The 17,074-nt window shown below is 35.5% G+C and overlaps 1 protein-coding gene across 1 annotated transcript in view; it reads left to right on the top strand.

Moving 5' to 3' along the window:
* Positions 1-1,606: 1,606 nt before the first annotated feature.
* Positions 1,607-17,074, top strand: part of dhx15 (DEAH (Asp-Glu-Ala-His) box helicase 15) — a 41,510-nt gene continuing 26,042 nt past the window's right edge. Inside the window, exons 1-5 of the mRNA XM_042761151.1 lie at positions 1,607-1,801; positions 6,794-7,130; positions 9,771-9,964; positions 10,125-10,284; positions 12,556-12,774. Of these exons, the coding sequence (XP_042617085.1) occupies positions 1,734-1,801; positions 6,794-7,130; positions 9,771-9,964; positions 10,125-10,284; positions 12,556-12,774 (978 nt within the window). The 5' untranslated portion in view covers positions 1,607-1,733. The remainder of the gene's footprint in view (positions 1,802-6,793; positions 7,131-9,770; positions 9,965-10,124; positions 10,285-12,555; positions 12,775-17,074) is intronic.

Below are 17,074 nucleotides of genomic sequence, written 5' to 3'. Positions count from 1 at the left end.
AGGAATGCCTGTACAGGTTTTGGTGAGTTCCCAGTCATATGTTGGATAGAAATATTGACTAAACATTATACGGGAATAATACTGAAAAGTGATTTCTGAGTAATAAAACATTCTCAAATCTTTACCTAAAAATCCGCACAGTAAAATCAGATGCTTGCAGCAGGCAACATGTCATCAGACTCGATGTGTAACAGATCATTTTAGTTTAAGACATTTAATTTTATGTCTGAGACACCTTTTAGTGTCATACTAACTGCTTTTAATACAAATATGAACTATAATACATTTAATTTCATTGTAAATACCATGCAATTAAGTGTCCAAAATATTACATTCAATTCGCACTTTTTTTCACAATAATTTGCGTACTCTGTTAAAAATAAGAGAACCAGAAAAAAAAATAATAATTTGTGAATTTTTTTTAAAATATTTTTTTAATATCATTACATTAGTTGGAGCCTAAGAAACAAAATATTGAAAAAAAAAATAATAATATAAAGGATATAAATAAAAAAAAAAGACATGAAAAGGCATGTATAGGCAAAAACAATTACTTAGTTTTTAGGTTTCAGGCTATTTTTAGCAAAACTTTGCACAAAGATGACTCTTGACTATGTTATGAAATATGTTATGAATTATTTGATATACTACTGTACTTTATGGAATATGTGCGTAAAATGTCCAAATTGGTTTTCCCATTTCATTCAGTGTATCTACTGTATACACCGCATCAGATTTGCATATTAATGTGTTCTTGTGGCAAACCAAAATGAAAAAAGGAGTGTTATAATGGGAGTAATACCTTGGAAACATTTATAAGAATATCTCATATTTCATAGGAATATTGATCTGTTGACTTGTTCTGTTTCCCCAAATGCCTGGTTTAACATGATGTCTGTCTCAGTGTCCACTAAAGAAGACATGTATGAAAATTATGCCGTTTCATAACAACAATTCACATTCAGATTTGAAACCCCATAACATTTTTCTAAGATGTTTATTTATGACAAACAATTTGAAAGCTAGACGGATTTAAATAATAATTACAAATCATTATCATTTTTCCCTAAGAGTGCTAAATTGGATAATTCTGTCAAAACCAGTCATATATATATATATATATATATATATATATATAAAAAATAAATAGAGGGAAACCTCCAAACATGTGATATCCCTAAAAAAAAAAAGCCCTGAATGTGCTCTGAACAGGCTTGTATGGTCTCAGAGAAATTCTCTAAAATATAATGTCCACTGCAGAAGAGAAAAGTCCATGCCTGGGTCCCAGGAGGTTAAATAAAAAAAATAAATAAAAAAATAATAATAATAATAATAATAATAATAATAAAAATCCATCAGTTTGTTAGTAAAGAAAATCCGAGGAAACGAGCAGCGCCCCGCAGCGGTGAACACAGGAACTGCAGCTCTGCGAGCGGCGCTACAGATAATAACCTCCGCGTACTGTATGCAAGGCACCCACAACCCAACCTACATTTTTAATATTCTTCTCTTGCATCTCAAGCCGAAAGACACTGAGAAGCGCCATGAATAGTACGCATAAACAGAGGCGTCTGCTGCAGAGTTCATAATAATAATGACGGGGCACGTGCTTCCGGTCGCCATCTTGTCGTTTAGCTGTGTGTATGTGTGTGTGAGAGAGAGAGAGCAGCGGCTGCGTTGGAGTAACCGACCAAACTCTTTCTCTTTATCCTTATTGATATTTCTATTACGAGATGTCAAAACGGCACCGGCTGGACTTAGGCGATGATTATTCGTCGAGCAAGAAGAGGTCATCTGACGGGTGAGTTTCAGCAGTGCGAGCGGCTAGTTCGTGCTAGCATCTTCACACTCTCGAGCTGAGCTGCTTTTAACATTACGGCACGGACAGCGACATCTTTGCTAATAAATGCTGCATATAAAATGCGCGGTTGCTATCCGGTGGGGTGATCGTGGCATGCGGGAAAGCGGCTTGTTTGCACAGAAGCGCGAGTCTTTGTGGCTCTGGTGCCGCAGCACGTGTTTGACGCACAGCAGGCGCGATTTACTCTTCATCACTCGTTTGTTTTTAGACTAGGTACTTCATTCTCCTGATTCACAGTGTGTAAAGAAGCGGAGAGGAGGCCTTGTGTGGAGAGATGTCTGTTAAAGAAGGCCGCTAATGAATGAGATAATGTCGTGTAGTCGTGAGTTCGCCGCTGTCGGAATGCGCCTCTGAAACCATCCGCTAGAAACAAACTAAAAACAAACTAAAGCGATGATTGTTTGCGATGTGAACCTGCAAATCATGAGATCTTATGTTATGGAGGCAGATTTTTGACTGCATACGGCTAAAGCGAGGCCTACTTTGTATATCTGTAGTTTTCAGTGACATTGTGCTATATGTAGTAACGTTATGTATTACATTATGGATGCATGTATACATTAGCTCTGTACTTGTACTCTGCATAATGACAATAAAGTTGAATCTAATATACAGTGTATATATATACGGTATATATATAATAGGTCAAAGACGTTAAGTTGTCCGCATCCAAATAAATTTACAAAAGTGATTTTATGTCCGTAGAAAGCACATTGAATGTAAGTAAAGTGTCTAATTTTAAGGTTTCAAATGAGTTTTTGGAGAACGAAATTGAAATGATGTTACATTGTCATTCAGTGTAACACAATATTTATGTAAAAATTCTGACAACATGCTTATTCTGACGTGTGCATATTAAAATATATAAAAGAATAAGGGAGCGTGTTCGATTTGTGTTTTAAATGAGTACAATGTTGTTACTGACAAATGGGCAAAACCTAGGCTAGTGGCAAACTTTAAAGATGTAAAATTACAACTCATTAGTATTTGGGGTCAAAGTAATTAGTCTTTTAATGTGTCATAAGTAAATTTTTGTTGTAAATATGCCTGACAAGATTGTTACAGTGAATGGCATTTTAGTGGGTCTCCTCTGTAAATCAGGGACAAATGTGTGATGTTTATTTTTTGCTCAGAAAAACAAAAACAAAATTGCAATTAAATTAAACAGAAAATGTTTTAATTTCTTTGGGGAAAACGACAACAATTTGGAGCATTACAATTATTGTTTTTAAGCTTAAACCCTTTATCGTCTTATATATATATATATATTGCTCTTAGTTTGGATTTAATGGTTAGTACGAAGTTCTAAATTCTAAATGATTCGTACTTTTCTGTCGGATCTTTTAAATGATTCGGTTGAATCGGTTCTCGAAAGTGTTCTAAATCAGGGGTAAAGAACGCACTGTAAAATATAATTTTGAGATTTTGCCATTTCAACTTATTTTTATTTTTTTTGTAGACTTTTTATTTTATAAATTGTCCAGATTCCAGACAAAAAGAAAATTGAAGTTTATTGGCCCTCAACTAATCTGAAAATTGAATGAACTAGTATAACTGTTGTTTCTAAGCAGTGATAAAGGCATTGCATTATAAATATACTTTATTTTTCATTTACATTTATGCATTTAGCAGGCACTTTTATCCAAAGCAACTTACAGTGCATTTTAGGCCATACATTTATTTTACCAGTATGTGTGTTCCCTGGGAATCGAACCCATAACCTTTTGCACTGCTAACGCAATGCTCTACCACTGAGCCACAGGAACACTCAAAACAGGGCTCCAAACTGCGACTAAAACAGTCGCATTTGCGACCATAAATATTAATTTGCGAGTGACGTTTTTGCTGAGGTCGCCACTGGCGACTACCCGCCGAAAGCTCCTCAGGATTTAACCGCTAAAAAAGTTTTCTCAGGCGGATGAATTGCTTCATTCTAGCAACGCCCCGTCTGTGATAAAACGAGCTCAGGCCGAAGGTTAATACACACAACAGTGTACAACAGCTTTCAGCCGAGATCGACCCATAGAGAAAAAGCCGTCTGTCAGCCAGAAGAGATTTGTAGAGTCGGCGTCGCTCAGTCCCATTATCTTCTCACCGATGCCGAGACTGAACCGACAGAGACGCATTTCAGCCAGAATCAGCCCGAGTGTTATTGCTATCTGGGTATATATTTACATGTTATAACTTAAAAATTTGAATGTAATGCCTTTTTTTCCTAATTGTTTTGCGGTCAAATCTTTTATGTTCACGTATTAAATTAAAGTTTTAGTGGAAAAAGAGAGTTTCAGACAGTCCTCTTCTCTGCCGCACATCAGTGCTGACGCACACAGTCTGATAAACGCAGCTCCGCTGTGCAGCGAGAGAGAAATGACGGAGACGGAAGAAGGGAAAGTGCAGAAAATACAGCGTCTATTTCGTGCACAACTTGAACAAACTAGAACAGGTAAATCTGTCAGCTGTGTGGATATTGGCAATATCGTTAACAATTCTCGTTTATAATAATTACTAATATGGCTTCTTCTAAACAAGATCTTGGTCTGTTTTCTTTTAATGCGTGAACTTCATTATTTGAAGTGCAACTGCTGTCCAGTAATCGCAAAAAGCTCTGTGCTTTGTAACTTTTAGAAAGTACCAGCTTTAAAATTATTCCGAATTCATAACGAAATTCAAACAATACAGTTTTGGCGCTTCTTAATGCAGCAGGCGCGGTCGCTTTAGCGCCTCAGTTCAAGAGCAAGTGAACCCATTTAATCTTTCTCTTTACTAATATAGTACATAATGAACATGAATTAACATCAAAAGGTAGGCTATTTTATAAGAGATCCTACAGTACAACTTACTGAAATGTCTCATGTAGGAGGAGCCCAAGCTACACTCAGTGGCCAAGTGATGCTTATGCACCAAAATAAAGTCACAGATTCTGTGTAATGAACAATTCTTTGTGACTGTAGATTTCAAGCTGGAAAAGACATTTAGTTCCCACTTTAAGTGAACCTTAGTTCCCAGGTCATCTACAAGATGGATTAAAATGCTGATAAAGTCAAGAAAAGATGAGACATAAACACATGAAAGTATGATTGAAATGTTAAAATGTAAATAAATAAATAATAACAATCGTAAAATAAATAAAACACGTTTATTCTGTGGCACCTAAAAAAATTATTTGGCTCCTAAGTTTTTTTCTTATAGGAGCCAATGGCTCTTTACTCGATTTTTTTGTGTGGAGCCCTGTACAAGTCACTTTGGAATATACACTGCCAATCAAAAGTTTGTGATCTGTAAGGTTTTTATTACTTTTTAAGTAAGTTTCTTCTGCTCATCAATTATGCATTTATTTGATCAAAAATACAGAAAAAAACTAATATTGTGAAATATTATTACAATTTAAAATAGCAGTTTTTATTTTAATATAATTAAAAATATAATTTATTTCTGTGGTCAAAGCAAAACATGGACAGAATCGCGCAATCTGGTCATAAAAACAGAATTCACAATTTAACACGGAATGTCACGGAATTTGTCAAAATTTGAATGAATTAATCAAAAGTAGGTCGTGATATGGACTAATATCTGTAAATATTAATCCGGAAAAGTCGATTTAAATATGAATCCTGCATGTTCTGCGTGTCTCTGTTAATGATTGGTGCAGAAGTGCATGTGACGCTCACAGTGATTTCAGCGTCTGCTGTCTCACTAAATTAGGACACATGAACAACATCCCCAGAACTGCTCTGAGAGTGACTTCATGAGCATTTGACCATTTGATTTGAGTAAAACTAGTGCCATATCACATACACAGAACTGTAAAGGTAGTCACGGCAACCCAACAAGTATTTTCCACATAAAGACAAGTATTTGCCAGAAATGTATTACTATTGTTCAGCAGAATGTACATAATGTAAATAGTACACACTACTACTACAAAGAAACAAACATTATTTTTTAAGGAATAATCACACAACATTTCTTCCATGTTTTAAATCCAATTTGTTTACCAAAAAATAAAGTTTGCTTAATTTTCAATAAGTAAAAGATAAATTAATGTTTTATGCCTTCATTTTATAACCAGAAAAATGTAAATAAACAACCAAATTTCTCAGGGGGATTTTAAGAAAAAATGGAATAAATTAAGTTGTTTTTATGCATTTAAATAATTTAAAGACATGCTAAAACACAGAATTAGTTAACAAAAAAAACATATGAAGAAAAAAATAAAACATTTCATAGGGCCCTAAACATGTAATTTCTGTTAAGCTTTTAATAAATTGATGTGAAAATGTATAAGTTTCATGATTTTAATTAATTAGACATGCTTTTTGATTAATAAAATTTAATCGACCATTAAAACGGAATCCAGAAAAATTAAAACGGAATTTGGAAAATAAAATAAAACTGAATTCATGGGGCCCTACACGTGATCCTTCACAAATCATTCTTGTATGCTGATTTAATTTCAAGGTTGGAAACAGTTTTTGTTGCTCAATATTTTTTGGAACCTGTTATACTTTTCTCAGGATTCTTCAGATTCTTCAGAGCTCCGATAGTACATGCTACTGTGAAAGCCACCAGTCTGCATTATTTCAACTTATAATATAGTTTTGGTACTTGTTGACCTTTTCGAAAGAACAGTTTGTTCTTCTGGCCAATCATTAAGTTGCTATTTGATGGGTTAATTAGATGCACAGATTAGTAACTGATGTTTACTACCGCAAGGCTTAATCGGGTTTCCCCAAATAAACTGAAACCCAACAGCTGTGAAACACTCTGAAGTCTCATTAATAAGATGTGTTATGTAAGAGTTGGCTAACAGAGTCACACAGGCGCTTGCTCAAACACATAGTTTGAATATCAAATTCTCATGAATATTACCGGTCGGAGTGCTGACTTTGCCAGGAAACTGAAACCTTGTGTTATTACTTGTCTTCCTACCAGTAAGGACCGAGACAGAGATCGGGATGACCGTTCGAAGGATCGCGACCGTGACCGAGACAGAGACCGTGATCGAGACCGGGATCGAGACAGCAAGGCGTCTAGTGCGCCTCTCATCTCCAGCGTGCCCGGCGTTGGGATGCTCCCTCTGAAGCAGACGGCCATGCAGCAGCAGATCAACCCCTTCACCAACCTGCCTCACACGCCGCGCTTCTACGAGATCCTCAAGAAGAGGCTGCAGCTGCCCGTCTGGGAGTACAAAGAGCGCTTTAATGACATCCTCCACCGGCATCAGAGCTTTGTGCTCGTCGGAGAGACAGGCTCTGGAAAGACCACACAGGTCAGTCCAAACAAGGGCTTCCTTATGCTTTACAGCTTTTCATAAAAGATCATGCTTTGGCCTCTGTAGCCAAAAGCTCCTTGCATTGAGACCTTTCAACAATGGATATAAAAGGTATTAAAGGGATACTCCACCGCAAAATGAAAATTTTGTCATTATACACTTACAACATGTTCCAAACCCGTAAAAGCTTTGTTCGTCTTCGGAACACAATTTAAGATATTTTGGATGAAAACCGGGAGGCTTGTGACTGTCCCATAGACTGCCAAATAAATAAATAAATAGCATCGTCAGAATAGTTCATCTGCAATCAGTGATTCAACCGTAACGTTATGAAGTGACGAGAATACTTTTTGTACGCGAATAAAACTAAAATAACGACTTTATTCAACAATTTGTCTCATCTGTCTCTCTCCAAATCAGCGTAACGCCATTTTGGAGAATATGAGCTGAATGCAGGTAGCTTACGCTCTTCTGCTTCAGCTGCGCCACAAGGATGCGCTGTTTTCTTTTTTAAATCAAAGCATAAATATATGTAGAAAACTTATCATTGTGGCGCGGCTGACAATGAAGAGCGTAAGCTGCCTGCGCAGGACCTTGACAGTGTTATTTACTTGGCAGTTAATGGGACAATCACAAGCCTCCCGGTTTTCCTCCAAAATATCTTAAATTAATTAGTAAGGCTGGGTTTTGACACAATTTTCACAATTTGATTTGATTATCCTTAACAAGATTTAGATTCGTTATCGATTATTTTGGATATATATCAGGTACAGGACATGGCAAATTTTCTCAACTATAATGTGGTAAAATATACCTGAGAGTCAATAATATGGAAGGGTGAAATTTGCTGATTTGTATAAAAACTAGGGCTGCAACTAACGATTATTTTGCTAATCGATTAATCGGTCGATTATTTTTACGATTAATCGATGAATCGGTTTATGTACTTATATTTTAGTTTTGCCCCATTTTTTTTCATATCCCCAAGTAAATTATTAACAAAGGGTCTTTATCATTCAACATAGACTTTTTAGAGATTTTAACCATTTTGCATTGTCATATCCTCATCAAAAACATGGCTGGAGTTGTGTTGAATATTATGTGTTGGTTATCCTTTGTCAAACTCTTCTGCAATCAAAACACTGACCCATATATACTCTAGCAAATTTCACAAGGGAGATTTCAAATAATGTTTTCACCATGGCAGTCCTTAAGGCTCCTAAAGTAGTTTAACATCCCGAACAAAGCTTATTAAGGAATCTTTCAGAACATAATTTTCACGAAGAATAAGAATAAAACAGAATAAAATTGCAGTAAATTGCATTTTATTATTATTTTTTTTTCCTGTAAACACACAGCTTATACATGGGAAACAGCTTTATAGCTTATGCTGTGAAAATTGTAAAACAATCCTTCGAAAAAACGTGCCGCAATGGCATGAAACCTGAACGGAACTCACATTTTAAAGTAAAATACTACTTTGAAGTAAAATCCATCAGAAGGTTGTCCCAGAAAAAAATATTGGACACACACAAAAAATATCTATAGATGCTGTGTGAAAAAGAGCAGTGAATGACTTAGAAAAAGAAATGGTGCATTTCAATGCAAACATTTGAAATCTGAGACTTAACCTCTCATTCAGTCATAATTAGGCACCACTATTATGTAACCACTATTAAAGCAGAGAAGATGATGCCAAAACCGCATTTAATATTTGAATATTCTAATAAAATGGACAGAATTTGAAATCTGAGACTTTGTTTCATATCAAAAGTAACAAAGCACTAAGATTATTGCGATTTATTGGACGGGAGGAGCACTACAATGTTCCGTTCATTATCTGACAAACTAGACTAATCAATTCTTGGGATTTATGAATCGATATTGTTTCATAAAAATGAGAATCGATTAAAATCGGGAAATCAATTTTTTTAGATTGTTCTTCATTATAACAAAACGGTAAGCACCTTTGGTTAAAGCGTGAGAGTGCAGGAAGGCTTAGTGCAGTTATCAAGTTGCAGTCTGTGGTTTAACTTAAGCTTCATGACTGTGAACGCTGTGAGTTTGGGTCACTTATAACATGCTTTTAAAAAATGTCACGTGCGCCAACCATCTTCCCAAATTTTTAATGAGTCATCATTTATAAATCTGTTCTCAATAAAAGAAGCTTTAATGTCTCCCTGCAGTTTTTTGCCAAAACAAAGCGCAATAGTTAAACGTTTTTACAGTTTATGGTATTATTATTGTTTTTTTTTATTATTATTGTTGTTTTTTGCTATTTTAATTAAATATTTTTAATAGTATGATGATAATATTTCTTTGATTTAATTTTTTATAAAATAAAAAAATAAAAGTTTTAATGATAAACTAATAATAATCAAACAATATTATATTTAATAATAATAATAATTATTCAATTATTTTATTGAATTATAAAAAAAAATGTATCAACACTTTTTTTTTTTTTTTTTTTTTTACAGTACAATAATACTTTTTTTATGGATTAAATTTTTATAATTTAAATAAAGTATTTAGAATATTGATAATTGTTGGTGCCATTATATTGTTGTTGCATAGTCATATCGAATGGGTTTCCGTATTTTTTGATTAACAATTTGGTCGACTCTTGTTTTTCAGATCCCTCAGTGGTGTGTGGACATGGTGAGGGCCCTCCCGGGCCCCAAGCGCGGCGTGGCTTGTACACAGCCTCGTAGGGTGGCAGCCATGAGTGTGGCTCAGAGAGTGGCTGATGAAATGGACATCATGCTGGGCCAGGAGGTCGGATACTCCATCAGATTTGAGGACTGTAGCTCTGCAAAGACCATTCTGAAGTAAGTAACAGTTCTGGTAGAAAGCAAAGGTTTAGACACAATGTGTACCTGGTTTTTCAAGATGAATAGTAGTGTGGGTGCTTTTGGACAAATGCCGTTTGGCCTTGTTTGGTGACATCTGAGATAAAGATGAGTGAATAAATGTGTGTTGTGTTTACAGATATATGACAGACGGTATGTTGCTCCGCGAGGCTATGAATGACCCGCTGCTGGAGCGATACGGTGTCATTATTCTCGATGAGGCTCACGAGCGCACCTTAGCCACAGATATTCTGATGGGAGTCCTCAAAGAAGTGGTTCGGCAGAGATCTGACCTTAAGGTATGTCATGCTGATTGTATGCTTGCACCACCTTCTGGTTATTAATATTATTTTTTTTTTCATATAAAGGGGAGGATGTGGAGTGAAGAATATTAAGGGCAGCATGAAATGGAAATCACCCTATTTTCTAAATGCATCTAAATGAGCATATTGTGAACAGTTCATCCATGCATTTCATTTGTTTTTTAACCATCATTAATAAAAAAAAAAAAAAAAAAAATCACAACCTAAGTTTATGGTGGTAGATTACATTCAGTTATGCCTCCATCTAATCAAGAACTGATGGATAAAATCAAGTTCCTACCCTACATGTTTTTTTTTTTTCACTTTCTACAGTCATCAGTTACTTCAGTTTTATTACAGCTCTAATGAGAAAATTAGCCACTTTATACTACAATCATGTTTCATATGTACATATAATGTACTTATTATAGTCATTGCAATAACTGGATAATAACTAGACACTAATCTTCAACCTACACCTAAACCTAACCTTTAATCCATGTCGTAGCTTTATAGCAGTCTATATTTTCTTGGGTAAGTACTCTTCAAGTACTCATAGTGTGGAATAAAATCAACCCAAAAATTCTAAAAATCAGTTGAATTGATTTAATTGAAAAATATTGTTGCATTAACATTGCTTGCATTTTTAGGGGAACTACAGTGTAACATGTACATTTAATCAGCTGAAAACATTTAATAATAAATATTTTATAATATAATTATTTTAACATTTATTTTAGAATATTTGTTAAATATATTATTATATAGATAGACAGATATAGATATAAATTTGACCTTTTATAGCAGGGATTCTGCGGGTCCTAAAAAGTCTTAATTCACCCTTCCTATTTATTAAGGCCTTAAAAGGTCTTAAATCTGAACAGATAGTCTTAAATTCATAAAAAAAAAAAAATCATGTATCAGTATTTTGTTTGTTTCAGGACAAATATACAAACACCCTTCAATCAAGATAAATTTACTTGAGAGTCTAATATAATTGACTGACTTTGTGAGAAATTTTACAAAATTGAGTTTATGCTTAAAACTAAGAACAAATGTCTGTCAGTAGGGTTTGAAAACTTATATCCCTTTGAATTAAATAGATTTTTTTTTAAGCTGATATTTGTTCTTGTTAATTATGTAATTTTGCTTCTCAAGTAAATATACCTTGATTCAAGCTTTAGATATTTGCTCCTTAAGTTCTTTAATTGGTCTTAAAATGAAGTGAAAGTCTTGAATGTATCTCATAAAGCCTGCAGAAACCCTGATGGAGGATTTTGTTCCCAGATGTTCAGGTTTCATTTCATAAACAGGTTTTTTTTTTTTTTTTTTTTTTAACCACTAGTTGTAAAGGTGAATTTGTAAAGCAAAATAATACACACAATTTTGCTTTGATAGTATTCTGATTATGTGATGAATAAGGCGATATCTTCCAGAAACTGAATATTTTAAAAGGTAACCATTACATATATTGTATATTCATATATTTATGGTTAATGCATTTCCGTATACATGTAAGCAAGATGGCTAAAATTATGATTTTTACATGCATTGTTGCAAAGTTGTTTCTGAACGAATACCTGTTTATGTAATAGACAGAAACGTTAACTGTTGAGTAGTTCATTGTGGAGACTGAATCAAGCTGAGCCAGGAAAAATTGTTTTCTTAACAAATTCAAAATTCTGTGAGTGTGTCTGTCTCTCTATATTCTTCATCGGACTGTTGCCGATGAAGCCGCTCACACACCTGACATCTGTGTGGCCGTCTGTTTGAAGACAAACGTGGCCACTGCGCTCAGAAATGCACAGCCAGTGGCTTCAGTGGAGGTAAAGCTGCTGGGTCAGCGTGTTTGAGAGCCATCAGCCCAAGGAGAGCAGAAGCACAGACAGTTTTTATGGCTGAAATGTGCTGGAGCGAATCTCATAAAGCAGATGGGTAATGACTAGTTGTTGTCAGGAACAAATCAAAGGTTATACATGTGTTCAGAGAGTGTTAAATAAGGTCTAGGTGACTCCAAGTGATCCCTCAGCCCAGCGTCCCCATGCAGCTTTAAAGTTTAATACACTTTAAGAGCAATTATAACGTGTCTTGATGTGGAAAGCTGCCGGGTGGAGCTCAGAATGGCTCTGTGCTTTTTTTTCTTCCATTAGAATCATAATGTCTCCAGAGAGAACGAGACGCGCTCGCTGCGGACACGGGCAAAACGTAGCGGCTTTTACCAAATGCTGTCCATTCAAAAGCCTGTTTATTCTATGTATTTCTCCCCAGGTCATCGTAATGAGCGCCACTCTGGACGCTGGAAAGTTCCAGGTTTATTTCGACAGCTGCCCCTTGCTGACCATTCCCGGCCGGACGCATCCCGTGGAGATCTTCTACACGCCCGAGCCGGAGAGGGACTACCTGGAAGCAGCCATTCGCACGGTCATCCAGATCCACATGTGTGAGGAAGATGAGGGAGATGTGCTGCTCTTCCTCACCGGACAGGAGGTAACGTCTCTTATGTCCTCCTGAAAAGGGTTCATGCAGAAAATGCTTGATTTTAACCATTATGTTTTCAAGTCCTTGAATTTTAAGTATCATCCTTGAAAATGCTTTTTTTTTTTTCCTTAAAAGTTTATTATAAACCGCTCCCTCATCCTTTTGAAAAACACTGAGTGCCTGAAAGTTTTTGAAAAGTGCTTGAATTTCACTTTTAAAAACTGTATGAACTCTGATTGAAACCCAAGCATTTTACTCTTTATTCAAGGACACTGTACAGAGGCTGCTAGGTAAATAAAAATGTAAATACAGCAACACTAGCGAAACATCGCTTTGCTTGTTTAAGCATTTTGAAAAAGAGCTCAGGGTTTAACTGGTTGCCCTGTTAAGCTCCTTAGTAGCAGTGTTGTTGTTAAAGGGTTAGTTTTTCTTACCCCCGAGGCATCCTAGGTGTATATGACTTTCTTCTTTCAGACGAATCCAGTTAGAGTTATATTAAAAACTGCCTTTGATTTTTTTCAAGTGGTTTCATGGCACTCAGCGGGTGTTGCATTGCTTCAGTCCAAAAGACGTGAAATAAAAAGCGCCCTTCCATTAAAAATAAGTGTCTCACACGGCTCCGGAGGGTGAACAAAGGCCGTAACACAATCAGATCTCAAATATGTAAAAAATAAAGGCTATTTTAAAATACTAATAAATACTATAATAGAATAAAAATAATCAATTAAGCAACGCTGGTTAGATGTTATAACTATCACTGACAGCTGTATGGTTGGACGCTGTTCAGAATTAGCCTCTTGTCTAAATATTAGATATTAAAAATATTTAAAATATTATATTGTAGTAGATGTTTTGCCAGTGATCAGTTTGTTTAAAATATACACACACACACACACACACACACATATATATATTGTTGCAGAAAACAATATATGCCAAACTGTGGGTACTTTGTTTTGGTTGTGTGTGGCTTTACATTCAAGATGAGCCACATTTGTCATTTGTGTCATTTTTCAAGCCGCCTCACACACAACAGTTAAATAGTGCAGAAGAGATCAATGCTTAGATTGATAATGGCCATGAACACAGCTGGCCTTGGCGCGAAGACAAAAGCCTGTGAGAGATGGCGAAGAGTGACCCAGATTCAGCCCTGAAATTAAGCCATTTATTATTTTACGTCTCCTGCAACCAGTGCTCACCTGAGCGCAGTGGAGGGTCAGGGACCCACCCAAATGATAAATACGCTCACAGATGGAGAATCACCAGCGTTCCCCGTGGATTTGTCCTGTTCCTCTTCTCTTTTTGCAGAGATCAAAGGCAAATTAACTTAATTTTCTTTCATGCTTTGCATAAAGTTAATGAGGCGGCAAACAAAAAAATCATGCAAATTGCAGGAATCCAACAATTCGGTCAATTTAAAAACTGCATAAGCAAAGCAGGCTAGAAGAACGGACAAACAGTCAGACTGAACATAGTACTGTCTCCATTTGTCTCTCGCTTCCCTTTTCAAAGAGAAGTCATATCTTCACACCATCTATCTAATCAGATAATTTGACACCCTATTTATTAACGGCAGACTCCCGTCATTAGTTTCTCCAGTGGGTCTGCTCGTGTACATCCGTTTTCATTTGCAGGTGTGAGATTGATCGCTGGCTCGTTGCAGAATGAATGAACTCAAGTAAGTTGCAGTTGGACTGTCTCCACCAGCATCGGATGATAATTGAGTGGAGGTTTATCGATGCACAGGATTGTTCTCTTTGCTGTGAACTAATCATTATCAAGTCCAGAATGTCAGAGGATACAAGCGAGCACAGACCGACTCTGTGTTTGCTCTTTTGATATGTTTAATGTGTGTTTTCATGTAGTCCTGCCCTAAACTCATGCCATTATTTGAGCAAGCAGTTTGTGTGTCAAGCTGCTCAATCCAACAGAGCAATGTTTAAATCACTAAAGTCTTAATACACAAAGTCCATCTAAATATGGCGTTCTTAAAGGGATAATTCACAAAAAAAAAAAAAAAAAATTGTTGTTTACTCAACCAAAAAGGATAGTTCACCCAAAAATATCCTGTTGTCATTTTGAATATCCTAATCCTTATGTTGTTCCAAACCCATATGTGACCCTGGACCACAAAACCAGTCTCAAGTCGCTGGGGTATATTTTAAGCAATAGCCAAAAAAAAACAAAAAACATTGTATGGGTCAAAATTATTGATTTTTCTTTTATGCCAAAAATCATTACGATATCTTGTAAATTTCTTACCGTAAATGTCAAAACTTAATTTTTGATTAGTAATTTGCATTGCTAAGAACTTAATTTGGACAACTTAAAAGGTGATTTTTTTTTTTTTTTTTTTGCACCCTCAAGGCCTGTTCACACCGGGACGAATTTCGCGCGCGATATTCGCCGACGTTTAACGCCTCATGACTAAACAAAGGGCGCCAATGTGCGTGTGCACACCGACGCGAAAAACGCGCCACGCGTAAAAGCGTCATTTTTTTAAAAAAACGCCTCAGGTTCGTTTTTTTTGGTTTGACGCACCGCGTCAAAAAACTATATGACCAATGAGAATGGCGCTTTTGCACACGTGTCTGGAGCTTCTGAAGTTACAGTAAAACACAACTTGGGGGCGCTCAAACACAAAACTGTCTTGCTGAGCACACATACTTAACGGCGAAGAAGATATACGCCAAGTAGCGTCTACACTGCCGGGAAGAAATAAGACGAAGAAGATGCAAGGCAAGATGAATGTAGAGTTGCTGGTCTCGTTGGTGTCGGAACACAAAGAACTATATGACAATCGTGACAGCGATTACAAAAATCTTGATAAAAAAGAACTAGTATTTCTAGTATTTCTGTTTTACATTAAGCGCCATCTAATGTCAGGGAATGAATTTGCATGTTCACTCGGCTCATCGTCAGCGAAAATCGCTTGGGTGTGAACACAAAAAACGCGTTGAAAAACGCTGGCGAATAACGCCCGCCGATATTCGTCCCGGTGTGTACTGCCCTTCAGATTCCAGATTTTCAAATAGTTTTATCTCAGCCAAATATTGTCCTATCCTAACAAACCTAATTATTCGTGTTTTTTTTTTTGTTTGTTTGTTTTTTTGTCAGGAAACCCTATTTATTCAGCGTTCATGTGATGTATAAATCCAAAAAAAAAACAAAAAAAACGTTTTAATGGATAAATGTAATTCTATTAATCAAAAATCATGTCTAATTAACTGAAATCATGAAACTGTCACAATTTAACAGCACTTTATTGAATATTTAACAATTTACATTTTTAGGGCCATATGAAATATTTTTTAATTATTTATCAAGTTCACTTCTTTTTTTAGCAAATTGTTTTTTCTGTTTTTGTTTTCTGGAATCTATTTTAATGGTTTAATTAAATTTTAATAATCAAAAGCATCTCTAATTAATTGATTTTATAAAAACAACTATTATTATTATTTTTTTTTTAAATACTGTTGTGTATTTATATTTTTTCTGGTAAATAAATGAAGGCATAAAACATTTTGTTTTAATCAAATTAAAGAAAATTAAACAAACCCTTCCCCCTTTTTTGGCAAACAAAATGCTGCACAACAGAGGTTTACAGTTAAAATTAAAACATGAAGAAAAGGTTGTGTGATTATTCCTTAAAAAATGTTTTAATAATATTATTAGTAGTAGTTTTATTATTACATTAAGTCATATTTCTGTCACAGATACTTCTAGTTAAACCAGACTTTTATTTTAATGGGTTGCTGTGAAAACCTGTTTCTGTTTGTATATCATAGTTTTTCTCAAGTGAAGTGATAAAATGCTGTCATAGCAACTCTGAAGATGAGTTTCATGATTTCATGTACTCGTATATTGAGGCAGCAGAGGCTGAAAACACTGCGAGTGTCACGCGTGCTTCAGGATCTGTGTAGTAAATGAAGCCATGCATCTGCGTCATTCATTCACACAGAGACACGCAGAACATGCAGGATTCATATTTAAATAGTCTTTTAGCGGCATAATATTCAAACATTCTAGTCTATATCTCATTTTGATTTAATTGTCTTTTTTCTCCACATAAATGAGCTGCAACTGTTTGATTGCCAGTATTCTTTAAAATATCTTATGTTCAACAGAACAAAGGACGATTTTCATTTTTGGGTAAACTGTGCCTTTAATTGGTATGTTTACGTGCAACTTAAACTCACACTAACATGCTGACTATTTGGACATCTCTTGGCTGTATAGTAGCAGAACTCGCTTGTTAATGTGCTTTTAATTAGGTTAATAGAGTTCATATGGACTTGGGCAGTTCAAA

The sequence above is a fragment of the Cyprinus carpio genome, chromosome A7 (assembly GCF_018340385.1).
Source record: "Cyprinus carpio isolate SPL01 chromosome A7, ASM1834038v1, whole genome shotgun sequence".
NCBI lineage: Eukaryota > Metazoa > Chordata > Actinopteri > Cypriniformes > Cyprinidae > Cyprinus > Cyprinus carpio.
Note: the sequence above shows the minus strand (reverse complement) of the source record. Positions and strands in the feature narration are given on the sequence as shown.